Source organism: Dromiciops gliroides, chromosome 1 (assembly GCF_019393635.1).
Source record: "Dromiciops gliroides isolate mDroGli1 chromosome 1, mDroGli1.pri, whole genome shotgun sequence".
Taxonomy (NCBI): domain Eukaryota; kingdom Metazoa; phylum Chordata; class Mammalia; order Microbiotheria; family Microbiotheriidae; genus Dromiciops; species Dromiciops gliroides.
Window position 1 is genome coordinate 492,951,370 of NC_057861.1, and position 14,328 is coordinate 492,965,697.

At 41.3% G+C, this 14,328-nt stretch overlaps 2 protein-coding genes across 2 annotated transcripts in view; both read left to right on the forward strand.

Annotated features, from left to right (window-relative positions):
* LOC122735681 (contactin-associated protein-like 4) overlaps positions 1–14,328 on the forward strand; it is a 583,309-nt gene that overhangs the window by 280,686 nt on the left and 288,295 nt on the right.
* Positions 1,864–2,280, forward strand: LOC122735679 (U1 small nuclear ribonucleoprotein C-like). Its single transcript, XM_043977413.1, has one exon. It carries the CDS (start codon positions 1,864–1,866, stop codon positions 2,278–2,280), a length of 417 nt encoding a protein of 138 aa, XP_043833348.1.

The window sequence follows — 14,328 nt, forward strand, 5'->3', positions numbered from 1 at the left end:
GAATATAAAACAATTCTGCAAATGAATGTGGATTTAATAAATGCTTTTTGATGATCTAGTTAATCATATATAGTAATTATACTATTTTAATATAAGAAAGTTCCCAAAGTGGCATTTTGTATGTGTGTGTGGCTAATAAAGGGTGATTCATTTCATATACCTAGTCATGTCTCTTCTGAAATGTATTATTACCAAGGTTGGCATACATGCTGAGACTAACCTATCCAACTGACATGCTGCATGAATACTGCCAGGGAAAGATATTTTTCAAATGCACTGGGACTTGAACCATATGGGTTGTACTGCATCCATATTCCTGATTATTCTCATGTGTCATACCTCTGAATATGTATTGCCCCAAACACTCTCTTTATAGTATTATCTGCATATTACCTCCTTCACAAATGTTCCCATAGAATAATCCTTGGGGTCCTTTGGAAGAGTCGTATTTTGGACAAGATTCAAGTGTCAGGGCATTTGTCCAGAAGCAGCTGAGAACATGAAAGGAAGAAGGCAGGGGGAAAATGTACTCAGGACTTATCCCACAGAGCCACTTTTATAAAACAGACAGCTGAAGTCCAAAAGAAATCAGATCTGATTTCTATCCTGCAAATGGAATTGTTATTTGAATTTGAACTCCTGTCTTCTATTTTACAGTCACTTAATGTTCCTTTTAATCATTCAGACTGAAGAGATTTTTCTTCCTTTTGGAGCCATAAACATTTTTAGTATTTAATGTGATTTTTTTTAAAAGTGAGAGTGAAGAAAAAAGTTGCTGGAGCAGTGGAAAGGGATCCCTAGGGAGCTACTGTGCTACACTTCAGCAATAGCTTTATCAGCTTAAGTTCCCACAGAGACAAAATCACAAGCAGGAAAAGGCGCATATTTATTTTATGAAGGTTTAAGGAGTTACAGAATAAGGGTCCCAAGGACACTGGGTAAAGTTACTTTGGGAATAGCTTTCTCATCCTTCCATCAGAAAAATAGCAAGAAAACCAAAATAGATAATGATAAGCAAGCAAACTGGGACATCTGGACAGTCTTTATAAATCAGTGTGGCAAAGATGCCAGGCCACCACTGAATCGTCTCTAACGAAAGGATTTGGCCATCAAATTTCACTATTTTTTAGATAAATGATTTTCAAAATGGAGGTTGTGAACCTCCAGTGAGTATGAGGGGGTTATGGATGATCCCAAAGAGTGAATAATAGGAGGGTGGGAAAATGAGCCATATTCTAAGCCTTGCTTAAAGTTAGGGTGTATCTCCAGTACAACTATATCATTCATTTCACCTGTTATCATGTGAAAATATCCTATTCTGCCTTCATGGGGAATCAACCACTTATTGCGATAGTGAAATGCACCATAACACACCAATGGCTTGACTCTCAGATAACGTCATAGCTATGGAAGTTACTCTGGAAGGATATAGGACATGTACTACGGAGCAGTGGTTGGCCAGTAAGAATACCACCCCTCCCCTCCCCTGCAAGAGCGAGCTGGGAGCGGTTGGTCGCCTTTCTCTCTCGCTTTCTGCCGTTTTTTTTCCCCGCCCTCTTCCCCCTTTCCTTCTCTTCCGCTCCTTCTCTCCCCCTTCTCCCTCCCGAGGTCAGCCAGGCGCTTCCGGCAGTCGGCGGCGGTGTGCTTTCGTCTTCGCGTTGCTGGGGTGTAGTCCATCCTTTAGGATCCCTTCTGAGTATCTGGCTGAAGAGTTGGGTCCCATTTTATCTGTCAGATAAGAGCATCCTGAAGTTAGCCTTATTTGTGGACAACTTGTTAAGGGATACGGTGAAGAAGGTGAGCAAACCAACCAGTTTGTTCTCAAGTTACCTCGGACAGAATAAGGCGCAACTGTACGACACCATGCCCAAGTTTTACTGTGATTACTGCGATACGTACCTCACTCATGATTCTCCATCTGTGAGGAAGACACACTGCAGTGGCAGGAAGCACAAAGAGAATGTGAGAGACTATTATCAAAAATGGATGGAAGAGCAGGCCCAGAGCCTGATTGATAAAACAACCACTGCATTTCAGCAAGGAAGAATTCCTCCCAACCTGTTCTCAGCTCCTCCACTAGGAGGGCCTATGATCCCACCTCCTCACCCTAGCATGATGGGGCCTCCCCCTCCTGGCATGATGCCAGTAGGACCACCTCCTGGCATGAGGATGCCTATGGGAGGCCACATGCCTATGATGCCTGGTCCTCCAATGATGAGGCCCCTTCTTCATCCCATGATGGTGCCCACTCGCCCAGCAATGCCTAGACCAGACAGATAAAATACATAAGACAGAAGGAAGCCCATTTCTCAGCTCTGTATTCTTTGTTCTATTTCACCAGAACATCATAGTGCTGGGCCTCAGACATAGATTTTTTTTCTTCTTTCCTCCCTTTTCCCTTTTAAAATGTTGACACTCTTTTACATCATTGTTACTTTCCCATTTTTCCCCTTCCCCTACCCCCCCAGTACATCCCTCTCTTAAGTGATAAATAAGCACAGTGAGGGAAAAAAAAAAACACATTGGAAGTATCTGTAAATTATTGCTTGTTCTATACCTATAGTTTAACACCTCTGCCAAAGGAAGGGAAACACTTTCCCACTCCTCTGAAGTCACAGTAGCAGAATGTATTTAATCTGAGTTTTGAAATCTGTCAGTGTTGTGTTCCTTTATATTGTGGTGGTTGTGTAAGTTGTTTTCCTGTTCCGCTTACTTTCCCTCAACCATGAGTACATACAAGCCTTTCCAAATTGCTCTGACTTCATATTCATTTCTTAGAGCACAAATGTTCCGTTGCTTTCATATCCTATATATTCATTTGATATTTCTCAATTGATAGGTATTGTTTGCTTGCAGTTCTTTGCTACTATGAAAAGTGCTGCTAGAAATATTTTTGTATGTATGGGACTTTTCCCTCTATCTTTGCTGTTCTTGGGTTATATGCCAATAGTGGTATCACTGAGGCAAAAATGTGTGTGTGTTTTAGTGACTTTTTAGAATAATTACGATTCACTTTCCAGAACTGTTGGACAAATCTACAGCACCACCAAAAGTGCATTCATGTGCCTAGCCACAGTCCCTCCATCACTGACCATTTTCCTCTTTTGTCATCTTATTCAATCCTATGAATGTAAAGTGAAGGTTCAGAATTGTTTTAATTTGCATTATTTTTAAAGAGGTAGAGCATTTTGTCATGATTGTTGATAGCTTGCAGTTTTTCTTTTTGGAAACTGCCCCAGAGGTAGTTTCCAGACTTATAAGAAGACTTCCCACTTCCTGTGAAAGAAGAAACAGGAAGAGTGGGGCAGAAATGCAGCTTATATTTGTATTATGACTTCGTATAAAAATAAAAGTATTGACTGTTTTAGCATTTAAAAAAAAAAAGAATACCACCCCTCTCTTTTTGCTTTTGGTGGGACACAATGAGTCAGCAACACTGATGTGGATGGAATACAATCTGTATTGAAGATGTCATAAGTTACCTTTTCCCTGTAATGAAGGTGAATGGTCCTCTAGGAGCCATCCAAGGAAATATGAATCCACAGCTCTCCTAGTAACTTCCAGGACCTACAAGAACATAGTGACTCATTGTTTGGGCTTTGGGAAAATGACAATCTTTCTGACTGCTTTGGCCTCTTTGATGACCCGTTACCAAAAGAACTTGACATTTTAGTATGATGCCATGCTAGGAGTAGGTAGACCTGACTACTATGGTTTTTGGTCATCTGCTAAATCTGAAAGGTCCTAATTCTACATGGTGTCCTTTTTATGATTTTAAAAAACCAAGAAGGTATGTTAAGGAAAGCACAGCTTAGTCTTGTAAGGGCTAAAATTCTTGCTGTTCTGTCTAAAATATCTGATGAGTGGTTGCCAATAAATTATAAGCTTTAGCAAGAGTTAGACTTTTAAGCATTTATTAAAGAGAATAAGAATTTGGTAAAGAGAGAGAGAAAGGCCTACATTCTTCTATCTATTAAAGGGAGAGCACATTTCTAGCTCCGCTCTCCACCAGAGTCCAAAGGAAAGAGCCCCAGTCAGAGCTCCCGGATCTTCCTTCTTCCTCCCACTAGCAAACGTCACTTCCTGATGCCAAAGAAAAGATGCATGTTCTTGCCCTCAAAGTCCTTCCTTTCATGGCGGAACTTTTCTACAGTAAGTCTCCAGAAGGTGGCATCATTCTAATTGTTACAGTCCTCTGAGCTGGTTATATCCCAGGGACAGAGGAAAAACTTGCCTAATCTATGTGGGAGAGAGGAAAAACTTATATCATATATGGAAACCTTTGTTGTCCCTTGGTACACCACTGCTCTATGATAAGAGGCAAGGGAGCTAGGTGCTATAGTAGTTACAAGAAGACAGTGTCTAGCTTGTGACTCTCTCTCCTGTGGTGAGTGGTGTACTCTCTGCTTTTATTTTCCTGTGCAAGATATTGAGGGAATAGGTAGCACCCATCCCCCAACCACTACTACCATAACTATCACTACTATCCTATGACGGGCCTCTGAGGGAACATAGATTTAACTAGGTAAGCCAGTACCTGGACCTCTGCTAGCCTTTTATGATTTGTATTTCCTTTACAGAGTAGGTAACCAAGCATCTGCCTTCAGGTGGACATGTCCAAGATTGTAAGGGACCTTGTCCTTTTGAAATGTTCTGGATCCTAGGTCCAGAGAGAAAAGTGTGTGGTTTCAGTGAATGGAGGAACAGTTGGTTGCAGAACACATAGGAGTAGTTGACTATAGCAGTTTCAAGGACAGCTGACTTGGAAAATGGCTGATTATTCATGAGTTCAGAGGAGATTCAAATTTGGAGTAGTGTGATAATGCAGAACTGAAGGAAAATGTAAAATGTATAACCAGCAATCTCACAAATTGCTTTATGTTCTGATGAAGCTTGAATATCATTCTCCCCTGTAGATCACATCAGTAGTTCTAAATTAAGTTACTGGATCTTATTCTGTTAATAGATGCTTAGAAAGTGTTTCTTTTTTTTTTATTGTTTAGCCTATCTTATGAGTAGAAATAAATTTGTTGGAGGACTTTATCAAAACATCTACTATAGTTTCTCTCATACACACACACACACATACACACACACACACACACACACACACACACACACACACACACACACACACACACACGGGCCCATACACTCATGTGCACGCAGAGTAGCTAATAATTTTTGACTTTTATCTCTTCAATCACAAGCTTCCAGGCAATTCAACAGCTGCCTTGGGAAGATGTTATTTTATTATACTGATGAAAGTTTTCATAAAGAGGGCATGGCAGCCACATCAGTTTTGGGACACCAGAAGAAAAGAAGTAGCATAGAAGAGTGGCAGCATTACTGGCCTCATCAAATCAGAAACTGTTGAATGAAGTAGAAAGCAGACTAGATCACTCTGGGGTATCCAGTGTCATCTAAAGCCTATTCCCACTGTCTGAAAGGGACTGTTTTTTTTTTTTCTTCTTTCTTCTCCCCTTTTCCATATGTTAAGATGGAAGGAGCTGAGAGCAAAGAGCAAACAAAGAACAAAAACAAATAAACAATGACATCAACAACAAAAACTATTGCCTATTTTGATATATGCCTCTGCTAGTGGAATTTTATAAACCTGATTTTTGTTTTATAAATCAGTCAGTTGTCTTTATCATTACTTGAGAAAAGAATGTCCATGAAGGGATGTCCCTGAGGTCTTTAATATTTTAAAAACTCTTTACCTAAAAATCCTACAATTCTAGATCAGAGGGTAAAACTTTCCTGGGAACTAATTGAGTCATTTTTTAGTTTTATGAATATTGCTATGATTCTTTTCAAAGTAACTTTAACTGAGCATGGTTCAACAGAGGTTCAGCCCAGGACCAGAAGCTAATTTTTGTCACAAGGGAAGGGAAGGGTAAGTGAAGAGAGCATAGACCTTCAGGTTACACAGCAAAACTTAGTGTTATGCTTTTATCTGTGATAATTTCACATCAAAAGGTAGACTAAACAAGGTGAAATTCTATTCTGTGTCTGATTTGTACTAAAAGGAAGTGAGGATTTCCAATACTTATTTGCTTTCACCTGGAAAAATACACAGTGGACCTGACAGTCCTACATTATTTTCCCAAATTTTACAGCAGGATCTGGCCTCCATTACCTTTAAAGGCTCCACTTTAGTACAATATGTTGACTTACTTTTAGCCTCCCCTAATGCTGATATGTGTCAGGAAGATAGCCATAACTTATTATTAGAGCTACACAAGAGAGGCCGCAAGGTGTCCAAGTCAAAGGTGCGATGGTGTTTGCCCCAGGTAGAATATTTAGGCTTTATTCTGGTTGCTGGAACTCTGTCTCTCCTAAGCGAATCCAGGCCATTCAACAACTTTCTGCCCCCACTACTAAGAAGCAGTTAAGAACCATTTTGGAAGCTACTGGGTTCTGCAGACAGTGTATCCCTTCTTTTGGGGAGCTCACTAAACCCCTGATATCCTTAACAAAAAATAATGTTCCAGAGCCTTTGCAGCTGGAAACCCAACATCTCTCGGCTCTAAAAGAATTGAAACAGACCCTTGAGAGAATATATGTACAACAGGAGGAGAGACAGGTACACATAAGATGCCCTGATGGAGGCTTAGAAAACAGCCAAATTCCAATAATCTTACCACAAATTTAATATATGGAGAGTTAATTGAGTGGCTCACCCTAATATTGGGGTCCCAGAAATAATGAGGGACCTCTAGGTCCAAAGCTCCCTGCTCTCCAAAACTGCCTTTTTAGATATTTCTCCCAGACCAATAAACAAGGAGCTTAACAGCCTCTGTTCCACAAATGAATCAGATTTTATTAATTGGGAATAAAGTAAACAGCAAAGGTGAAAGTAATAAAAATCAAAGATAAGGGAATAGGGAAAAAGAAATACTGATAATCCTCCTAGCTCTAACCTAAGTCTATACAATCCCCAGCTCATTTCCAGTTAAGCTAGTCCAAAAGAAAAGCAGGACTTTTATGTTAACTCACCACCTAGGGTGTCTGCCCCTGCTGCTTGCACGACCTGAAAGAAGGAAACTCTGGAAGAGAGTGAGACTCCCCTCAGCGAGCATTTAATCTTCCTCCCCTAAAAGGGGAGAATGTGGTAATATTATTGGAATTTGGCTGATTTATTGGGAGGCGCCACACCTGGCCTGCCCTGAAGTGATTGATGTAGGCAGTTTTGAAGGACCTCCCGTTTTTTGAACACAAATAGGGAATTTACCAAACAATTTAGTTTTTATAAAGAAATGATGTGAGACATAGTTTCCAGGATAATCTCACTGTATTCTGCCCTGGTCAGATTTCGTCTGGAGTATTGTGTTCACTTCTGGGGACTTTAGTTTAAGAAGGATATTGATAAACTAGAGAATATTCAGAGGAGGGTAAATAGGTGGTTGAAAAATGCCTTTGGGTCAATAACATATGGGCTTAAGTTGAAGAAATCTATCTATGGCGTAGAGAAAAAAGAAACAAACAGATTGCAGGGCACCTGGGCCATGATAGATCTAGGCTCAAATATTTAAAGGACTATTATAGGGAGGAAGGATTAAACTTGTTCTGTTTGTCCCCAGAAGGGTGAATCAGGACAACTAATGCTTGGAAGTTCCTAAGAGGCAAACTGGGGCTTGATGTAAAGAAAAACTTAATAACAATTACAGCCTTCCAAAAATGGAATGGCCTGCCTGCGTAAGTGTTGCCTGAGTTTTCCCTCCTTCCAATTGTCAAGCAGAAGATGAACAATCACTTCTGGGGTATGTTCTAGTGGGGAGTCCTTTTGAATATGTGTTATAATAAATTACAGCTGAGATTCCTTCCAATTCTCAAATTCTGTAATACTGTGATATTACCTGTCCTATACATTATTTATATTGTCTTCTGAACACACTTTGACTTCTTCCTTCCTTTAGGAAACCACTTTATGTAAATCAAAATATAAACTATAAATCATCCCTGGGGTGAAGAGTATTTTTAATGTAATAAATATTTTTATTTATAGTTTGAGGTTCCAATTTTTATCCTTCTTTGTGTTATACATGTATGATTATTTAAAACCACCATATTTGTCATTTTGAACAAGAAAATTTGATTAAAAGAAATAAAATGAAAAATAACATGTGTCAGTCTTTTCCATAAATACTAGTTCTTTCTTTGGAAGTGGATAGTATGTTTCATTAATAGTCCTTTGGGATTATCTTGGATCATTGTATTGCAGAGAAGAGCTAAATCTATCACAGTTCTGCATCAAACAGTATTGCTATATCTTTGCACAATGTACTCTTGGTTCAGCTCACTTCACTATACATCATTTCATACATGTCTTTCCAGGCCCTTCTGAAGTCATCCTACTTGTCATTTTTTATAGCACAATAATATTCTATCACCATCATATAGCACAGCTTGTTTAGCCATTCCCCAATTGATGGGCATTCCTTTGATTTCCAATTCTTAGCCACCACAAAAAGAGCTGCTATAAGTATTATTGTACAAATAAGTCTTTTTTCTCTTTTGGGGAATGTCTTTGGGACATAAACCTAGCAGTGGTATTGCTGGATCAAAGGGTATACAGTTCTATAGCCCTTGGGCATAGTTTTAAATTACTCTCCAGAATGGTTGAATCTTTTCACAACTCCACCAATAGTGGATTAGCGTCCCAGCTTTCCCACATCCCCTCCAACATCCAATATTTCCTCTTTTTGTTATATTTGCCACTCTGATAAGTGTGAGGTGATACCTCTTGAGAGAAAAGACTATATTTGGACTCTTCTCAGAGCCCTGAAGGCAGGGAGTGAGTCTGGTTTCAGGTCCTACAGCTTTGTTGCCCAAACCACCCAGTAGGGGGCCACCCAGCACACAAGGCTCTGAGGAGCAGAGACTCCTGGGCCTTAGGCATGAGCAGGGCCTGAAGAGGGGCCTGGGTTATGTGGGAGTCAGGCTGGGCTGGGAGTTTGCCTTGAGGCTACTGAGGTGATCCCCATGTGACTCAGAGCTCAAGCCCCACTTGAGGTTTTTTTTTTTTTTTTGAGGTGACAAAGGCTTTATTTTCTTCTCATGAGGAGGCACCCTAGTGTGCAGCTAGTGGCTGCCCCCAAAGGGGGCTCGCAGGCCCTGTTTTATACCCTAGTCCCTAATGCGAATGGACCTTCCCCTTTTTCATCACTGGTGGGGTTACAATCTAGGCGCAAAAACTAGCTAATTGGAATGCAGTATTCCCACCCCTCTTCCTTATATGGGCATGACTCAGGAGTGGACCTTATACTTCCTTATATGGACACAACTCTGGAGTGGACCTTATTGAGACCAGGGCTCCTTGAACCATGTGACCTTGCTAACCTGAGGGGGAGGAGGGGATCTGAGACCTTTGTCCTACAAACAGGTCAGGAGGAGTATGACTGACTTGTTATATCCACATTGAGAGGAGACAACTACCCATTTCTCACAATCTCTTCTCTTTATTTTTGACTATTTGGCTCCTCTCATTCTATTTATTGAATATTTCCTCTGCCTTTTGGCTAGGCAGATTAGAGCCCCTCTAGGCTGTGTTTCTTTCTTGATTTAGACTCAGATTTGGAGAAATGCTCAGATACCATGGTAAGGGGGTGGCCAGCTGCACCAACCCACAAGTCCCAGCCCAGTTAGGGAGTAAGGTTGGTCTTCCACCACAATACCACCATAGGTCAGCTCAGGGGAGGATCAGAGATGAAAAATGTTTGGACACAACTCATTGGCTTCCTGGTTGGCACGCCTGGCACCTATGGACTCTAACTGCCTGGCACCCTGGTTGGCATGTCTGGCACCTTGGCACACCTGGTACCTACGGACTTTAACCGCCTGGCACCATGGCACACCCAAAACCAAGAAAGAGCTGCTGTTCTTTTTCCAAATCCCTGCAACTCTCACCCTTTGCCAACCCATTCTGGTATAATTGAAGGAGACACCAGAACCCCTCCAGGCTAATCTGAACTTAGAGTATGGGCAGCTGGTCTTCCCAAAGCACTGACCCATTCCATCCGAGCATTTGAATCTCCAAACCCAATCTCTGTCTCCACTGTCTGTCTCACATCCTTAACTTCACTGGTGTGTTGGGTTTCCTAATTTCCCTTCTGGACTTGGAGAGGTTATTTCTGGAGTCTTAAAAGGATAAGGGGATGTAGGATCCATGAGATTTTCCTACAGGATCAGTTCCTCCTTCAGATACCCATATATCAAATCCTTTTTGCTCCTCCACTACTTGTTTGGCTGAGCAGCTCCCACTACCCCAAAATGTTACCTCCCTTCCCTTTTTTTTGTACCAGGCTTGGTATATTGTACATTAAAGTCTTTTTAAACTTCACCCTCAGTCGATCAGATTCCTTATTAACAGTCCACTGCTCATGTTTTGGCTCTGGTTTTTCTTCTGGAAAAGGTGTCCCTTTTACTTGAGAGTAGTGAGTCCAGTTTTGTTCCTCAGTCCTCACTGCAATGTCAGTGAAAAGTAACACCAGGAACAGTCCTTCCCAATCAGGTTCCAACTTGTTGTTTTTCCAAGCTCTTATCAAAACCCAGTTTCCAGGCTTAAATTGGTGAGCTGGAAACTCAAGGAGTCTGGGCCAGAAGTCCCTTCTGTTGGAGTAAAGAAACAGAGTCAGAGAGGCCAGAAATATCTGAGAAACATGCTTTTCATTTCTATTATTGGGAACTCTGTTTCCCTTCCCAAGCAAGAATTGCATATACATTTAAGGCTTGGCATACCTGATTTTCATTAGACCCAAATTTAGGCAAAAGGACTGAACTTCCCTTGAGGGGAAACCCCAGCCCATATTAGGCAACAATATTTTATCATTCTCTCAAGTTTATCCCAAATATCTAATTTGTCTCCCAAAGGGCTGTGTTTGGGAATTTTAGGGAGGTTTACTTTCTTCCTTTTCTGTATCACTACACATGGCATTCCTCATCTTTAATGAACACTTTGAATTCTTGGGGACCACCCCCACCTGGCACACTGCTTGGCATCTCCTGGCACACCTGGTGCTTACAGACTCCAATCGCCTGGCACAATGCTTGGCCTGGTTGGCACACCTGGCACCTACGGACTTTAACCGCCTGGCACCTTGGCACCCCTGGTATCTACGGACTTTAACCGCCTGGCACCCTGGTGGGCATGCCTGGCACCTTGGCACCCCTGGTACCTATGGACTTTAACCACCTGGCACCCTGGTGGGCATGCCTGGCACCTTGGCACACCTGGCACCCACAGACTTTAACCGCCTGGCACCATGGCACACCCAAAACCAAGAAAGAGAATCCAGGAACTCCAGGATCCTGCATCAGGAGTGAAAAGCTGTTCCAGCGAGAGATGCCAAGAATGCCCCATTTTGTTCAAAGCTTTATCTAACAAATTATTTAACATAACAAAACATTCTATAAGTCACCCTCCTCTACTTCTCTTGAAACAAACTTGAGATGTTAAAAACAAACTTCCCCAAGCCCCCTGCAAAGGAGTCCATAAAGTTTTACTCCTATACCCTTCTATTTTAATATAAAACAATTAAGAATAGAATTTTCATCTTTGTTTCATAAAGAATCTAATACCTTTGGTACCAGATGCCATGTCCAAATTCAACATTGTGTTTATCATGCCACCTGGGATTATCATGGGGGTTACCATAAAAGAACAAAAGTTGCCGAGCCTCATGGAATACAGTGCAGTGGAAACTGAGTCCTCTCTCCCCATGGATAGTTGGCACCTTGTTTGCTCAGATCTGATAACTCAGAAGAAAGGCAATTAATGTAAAAGCATGAATATCTAAAAGCTTAAGTGAAGGCTTTCCGTTAATCAATAAACTCAAACTGTATTTAACCCTTAGCAAAATCGCAAAACCAATTTACAATAGCATGCAACAACTGCTAAATATTACCGTAATTTCCATCTGTCAACAGTTTACCAATTAAAACATGGAATCAGTTTTCTCAGGATTTTAAAGTAGAATTCTCAAACTTTTTTTTTTTTAACTTTTTCTTTTCTAAGAAAAGGTACTGAATTCACACTCCCCTTTCCCAAGCAAATGAATTGCCTGGGGCTAATGATATTTGTTAATCTCAGACTCTTGAAGGACCCATAGGCCTCCCTCACCTTTCCCAAGCAAACTCTTTTGTTTTTCTAATGGGCCTAGTTTACCTGAGAGGTTTCCTGGAGCAAATTAAAAAGAACCCCCTCCCTACAAAACCAAACCAAAGGACAGACACTCCCAAAGAGATATGGAGTAACTCCGGGACCACCACCCTTCACTCCAGTCTCCTCCACCCCAAGGGAAGACAAGATTAGGTGTGGCTGCTGTCCCTGTGGTGTGAGGTGGGGAGTAAGAGAGATGACCTGAGAGATCTGGAACTGCCCCTCACCCAAATTCCCTTAGCCACCACCAGTGGGGGATGGCCCTCCCCCAACAAGGTAACCCTTCAGTCAGATGATGACCCCATCGGACCAGGACCAGCACCACACACACATACACAAATGCCTGCTCATCTCCTACTCAGGGATAAAGGCTTCCCAGAGAGCCATGCCTCTGCACCATGCTCTCTTCTCAAGAGATGAAATTCAGGGACCTCTCTCCTGGCTTTCCCCCCCAACAACACATTATACTAAACCCCAATAACATTTTGCTCTATCCTCACAATCCTGGGAGGCAAGCTTTCATTCATAAATTCACCCAATACCCCTGCAAAAGACCTATAGCAGTGACTCCCCACCTAACAAACCAGAGCTCTGGCTTTTCCTTCCTCACCAGGGCAATCCCTGTTTTGATAAATTCTTACCCCCTTGGTGAGCATGCTCCACCCTGCCTTTGTGATGTCTCTGCTGAGTTCCTTGAACTCAGGAGTTGGGGGTGGCCCCCTCCAGGCTCCGACCATCGCTGGTGAAGGGCACTGGGAGTGCTGGAACCCAGAGGGCCCCGCAGCTCCTTACATCTCGGTGGAACCTCCAATTGTGAGGGAAAAATCCATCCTCTTCTCAATAATTCTCAAGAACTCAGCAGCGAGGTGACAAAGACTTTATTTTCTTCTCATGAGAAGGAGGCACCCTAGTGTGCAGCTAGTGGGTGCCCTGAGTTTTGTTTTGTTTTGAAAGGTTATGTTTACACAATCACTGTTTTAGTGGGGAATGGGTACATTCTTACTCCAGCATAGGGTTGGGGCCTAAGGCCAAAATCTGATTGGTTGATAAACTGAACAATCTGATTGGTCAAATACCAATTCAGGTTTTCTTTCTTGAAGAGTTATGTATGTTAACACAGCATTATTCTAAGGAGGAGCTGACACTCTTTGCCAGAATAGGTTATGGTCTGGTATCGTAGTTTCTTAAATCTGATTGGTCAACTGGTACTACCTGACTAGTTTCTAGCACTGTGATTTGTCCACTTGGTACAATCTGATTGGCTGTTATTGTCATGCCATATATTGATGGGGGAAAGTATGTAAATGAGGAATTGTAAAATGCTATAATGTTATTTTTTGGAGGGGACCCCTTGAGGGGTATAAATTGAGATGAGGGACCTCACTTCAGTGCACTCTCTGGCACATTCAGAAGAGGGCCCATCTTTGAGAAGGCGAATAAAGAAGCCTTCACCCACTGACTGCTGCCTGTTTGGATTCTTTGAGTGGTGACCTGCTACCAACACTAGAGCTGCTAAAATTAGAGCTGTGCAAAACTATTTGATTGGTTAGCCATGCTTCTATCACTTCATATTTGTTTTAATTTGTATTTTTCTGATCAATAGTGATCTAGAGCCTATTTTCATATGATTATAGATAGATTTGATTTCTTTGTCTGAAAACTGCCTATTCATATCCTTTGACCATTGGGGAATGACTTGTATTTTTATAAATTTGACTCAGTTCTCTATATATTTGAGAAATGAGGTCTTTATCAGAGATATTTGTTTCAAGGATTCTTTCCCAGTTTTCTGCTTCCATTGTAATCTTGGTTACATTAGTTTTATACAAAGCTTTTTAATTTTATATAATCAAAATGATTTATTTTACATTTTGTTTTACTCTCTATATCTTCTTTGGTCCAAAATTCTTCCTCTGCCCATAAATCTGACAAATAAACAATTGCATACTCTCTTAATTTGTTTATATCATCCTTTATGTGTAAATCATGTACCCATTTTGACCTTATTTTAGTATATGGTGTGAGATGTTGTTCTATACCTAGTTTCTGCCATACTGTTTTCTAGTTTACCCAAAAGTTTTTGTCAAACAATGATTTTTTGTTCCCAAGGAGGAGACTCCTTCTATGAATAGAATTTGGTAACATCTTTTTTGTTTTGGGGTTTT